Source organism: Branchiostoma floridae, unplaced genomic scaffold (assembly GCF_000003815.2).
Source record: "Branchiostoma floridae strain S238N-H82 unplaced genomic scaffold, Bfl_VNyyK Sc7u5tJ_1557, whole genome shotgun sequence".
Taxonomy (NCBI): Eukaryota; Metazoa; Chordata; class Leptocardii; order Amphioxiformes; family Branchiostomatidae; genus Branchiostoma; species Branchiostoma floridae.
The window spans coordinates 175,300-179,419 of record NW_023365756.1 but is presented as its reverse complement, the minus strand read 5'-3'; the positions used below and the strand labels follow the sequence as shown (position 1 = coordinate 179,419).

At 42.4% G+C, this 4,120-nt stretch overlaps 1 protein-coding gene across 1 annotated transcript in view; it reads left to right on the top strand.

The window, feature by feature from the left end:
• The first annotated feature begins 1,524 nt into the window (after window positions 1-1,524).
• Window positions 1,525-4,120, top strand: part of LOC118408104 (deoxyhypusine synthase-like) — a 6,581-nt gene continuing 3,985 nt past the window's right edge. The window contains exons 1-5 of the mRNA XM_035808725.1: window positions 1,525-1,542; window positions 1,776-1,859; window positions 2,904-3,020; window positions 3,233-3,394; window positions 3,888-3,999. Of these exons, the coding sequence (XP_035664618.1) occupies window positions 1,785-1,859; window positions 2,904-3,020; window positions 3,233-3,394; window positions 3,888-3,999 (466 nt within the window). The 5' untranslated portion in view covers window positions 1,525-1,542; window positions 1,776-1,784. The remainder of the gene's footprint in view (window positions 1,543-1,775; window positions 1,860-2,903; window positions 3,021-3,232; window positions 3,395-3,887; window positions 4,000-4,120) is intronic.

The following is a 4,120-nucleotide window of genomic DNA, read 5'->3' as shown; positions in this document are numbered from 1 at the left end:
TAACTTTTTCTGCCAAACCTGCACGGGAGACGTGAGTCGCCCGCCAGATCTCTCCGTAGTTTCCCAATATCCTTTGCACAAATTCCTCACGTTGGCCATTTCTTCCCGCAAAATGATTAATACTCATGGTACAACGTGAAGAAAACTCCTTGGTACAATGTATACATGTCTATCCTTTCAAAGCTTTTCTTTTGACGTGAACGAGGAAGAAGATATGTCTCCAGTCTCCAGAAAACCATGTTGTGGGCCAACAACAATACAACAACAACGCTACAATCTTGCCTCATTCTGAAAATGTATATTAATCGATATTTATCCATCACCCACCAGTACCTGAATTTTAGTCCTTACTTTCTTATCTCAGTTATGTTTCCTTGTATTTCGCTGATCTTCAGAGAATGATTTAGCCACACAAACACAACAGCCTAAAACAGCCCCGTACAAATTTGATATTGCCAAATTCTGAGTAAAATAAAACACGTTTCATAGGCTTCTAACGCCAACAGTACCGGTTCCTTATATTCTCATTGATTTTATTTTAGTTTGCTTCATACTTCGTCCTTTTTCGTTCCTTTTTCGCACTTTCGGTAGACCCGGAAAGTTGATACTCATATTTATCAAGTTTCTACAGTCAAAGATATGATTGCAACACGCCAGTGGACGTTGGATACTCCATCAAAAGGAATTCCTTTGTAGCGAAATGGGCCGTATATTTTTAGTATTGCCCATTCACAAGTTTTCACAGATAATCAGGTCCAGGTTCAGGTTCGGACGTACAGGGACCTGTTCCTCTGGGCTTGGACCATACCTGTACCTGAATGTTCTGTACCGGTACCCAGCCCTAGCTCAAACAAATCCTCGTGAATGTCACATGCCTGCATTACAACATTGATTCAACAGGGGGCGCATATCTGCGACCCTCTTGACACCATCCATACTTTCTTTGCACTTGGTACAGACCGGTACAAGTCATGTGCAGGTCACCCCACGTAAAGTGGTCCCATCGCAAGATCCAAAAGATTAAGGCCATGTTGATTCAATTATACGGATGACATTCTCCGGGAAGCCAAAAGCTGGAGCGAGGTTTAGTATAAAAAGAAGCAAGGCCAAAAAAGAATTGACTAAACACACAGAGCATGGTTTACCGAACAACAGTACATTATTATTTTTTTTCTTGACATAGTCTTCTTCGACTTTGGATTTGACTAAGACATCTTACGATGTTGATGTCCGTGTTCCCATATTTTTTTAGGATTTAGGCGTATTTTTCCTCATTTTGCAACTGCTTTGTACGGTTTACAGGTTTCTTTGGAAACGGAAAAAAAACTGATCTGCGTGGATGTCATCCATATAATCAAATCTACGTGGCCTAAGTATACAATACAATATTGAAGTGAGTGATTAGATCACGTTGTGCACATAAGTAGTACCCTTAATCAAACCAAGGACATTCCATATAACGTCATTGATCAAATAATCGGTGCTATTTAGGTAGCGGTACCTCAACAGCCACTCTTAGAAACTTACCGTCAGCCGATACAGGTAGGTGTAGCATGGCAGAGGAGCTTGTTCTATATCTTAACAATCTGTCATATATGAAAATATCGTCGCTTTCTAATTACTTCTTTGTATGTTGCGGCTTTCATTTTTCTCTTCTTTTATTTGTAATAATGAAAATTGATACCGTTAGTCTGGTTAATCTGTACTTTATCTCATGTACCATCTTTTTAGTTTCTTTTGTTTTAAGTTGACGATGTTTTACCCTCTTTGCAAAGCGTTTAAAGATGGCGGACGCAGCGAGTAAAGCTGAGCAACACGTGTTGGTGAAGAGCGTGGACATGCCTGATGACGCTATCAAGGTGTGCTTAGTTAGCATTTACCCCATGAACCCTTCAGCCATTTTATCCCATTACAATACTCGTATGTGGTTCTTAAAACGTTCCATTTACTAGGGGGAGGGGCGTTTTCTTCCATCGTCTAGCCCTATGTGCCGAACTGCAAAGTCGTTGTAGTATTCAACCATTCGGATGTCTGAAAAAATTATAACACTTCAAAGTCTAGATTTTGACTTGTATTGTCACTTGAATAAAAGGAAATCGAAGTTCAAGGTCATTTTAGCCTGTGTTTACACAAGCTCTCGCTGGCTTGGCTTAATGACCCCCTCCTAGGGCGGCAATCGTAGGGCCGGCCGCTAAGGGGCGCGATTTTAGTCAGGCTAAAGGTCATTTGAACGAGCACTGATATCGTGGTCTCAGAACACAGTTTTTCGGGTATGGGGATTTACATGGTTAAGGACCCCAAAGTGAGGTGGTTCGACGACTCAAAATCTATAGTAGGGTGCAGATACAATTCACAAGAATTTAGTATGTTGAAGTTGAGGGTACAAGCTACAAAATATCTGAAGATGAGCATAGATTTGCCGGCTCGTTTTTCTATAACAGACACTTTGATTTGACCCCCAGCGGAGGTCATGGAACTGCAGGCGGCGAACAGGAAGTGCCGGTAACATATCAAGGCGCAAATTCCCGCCGGCCGAAAAAGCGACGTAATCCAACTTATACAGCATGAACGCCAATGTATTCCTCTACTATTCACCACAGATTCCACCTCGCTGTCGTGCACGGAAGAATAAATACGGCCTTTGCAAGTACCGCGATGCACTATTTTAACCCGAACTACTTTTGGGGACGGGGGTCGCGGATAATTACTGTGTTATGAGACCTCGTCTGCTGTGTCGGCCATGTTGATGATGACAAAAATCTTCCTAAAGAGGGTCCAGCAGAATGGACCAATCGGCGCGCTCGCACAAAATTTGGTAGACCTACATCCGCAATGAACGACTTTTGGATTGACTCCATTATTGAATGACTGTCTTGCGTTACTTGTTTTCTACGACTCTGCAGATCGAAGGAGTTGACTTCAACAAAGGCGTAGACCTTGACGAAGTGGTCAAACATTACTTGACCACAGGGTTTCAAGCCAGCAACTTAGGAATGGCCATTGAGCAGATCAAGAAGATGGTGAGTTGAATCAGTATACATAGTGTCTATATCATTTTAATGCCTATATTATTTTACATCTACTGTGTATAATGGTTTCTATGGGCGCCTCCATTTTGTTTTCCCATAATGCGAGTAGTGCATGATGGGAAGCCAGGTTTGGTCTATTATTTCACGTAGTATTTATTTCGGATGTCTTTTAACGACTGTTGTTACCATGCATATGGTTACAGAGGGAGCACAGGTCCAAGCCCGCCAACCTCAGCCCGGAGGAAGAGAAGCTGGACCCCATCTACCGGCCCCGGTCAGACTGCACCATCTTCCTGGGCTACACCTCCAACATGGTGTCATCTGGCATCCGTGAGACCATCAGGTTCTTGGCTCAGCACAGGATGGTGAGGACGTCTAATTTCGTTGGTGGGGAGGAGTTTTAACTACTGCAATTGGTACTTTAAGCTACGGACAAAGGAAGGAAAATGGGCATATATAGCAATCTAGCGTGGCTCCTTTTTTGGTTTGATATGTAATATTTTCCATTTATTATGGTTGTTTATTCAGGGGTCGCGCACAAGGGCTTTGTAAGTGAGCTATTCCCGAGAAAAGAGAGCCAAAATTTCCCACAATCATGAGCCATTTTTCTTATGATCAGTCCCTATCTTTCAAGATAGCGGTATCATTTTGAAACTCAGTCTCGTTTCGTACTGTTATGCCGTATGGAAACTGCCTAAATTGGACTTTTTGGACACATGGCATACCGGGCTATGCGTGGTGAATTATGTATTACTAACACTTATGACCCTGACTGTTTACGGATGAGATTATGACACCCAATACTTATCTGTCTTCACAATGTCTTGAATATAGAGTCTTGGTGACCTTCTGTTTTAGATTGATTGCATCGTGACGACAGCAGGTGGGATTGAGGAAGACTTCATCAAGTGTTTCGCACCGACGTATCTGGGAGACTTCTCCTTGAAGGGAAAGGACCTCCGCCCAAAAGGTATATGCAAAACTATTGAAATACAAATTCAAATGCAACGTTAACATGTTGTGTCTGGCACATCATACCCTGTCATATGTGTCCTACTACTTTTCACTGTACAGTGCGATTTGGCTAGCCT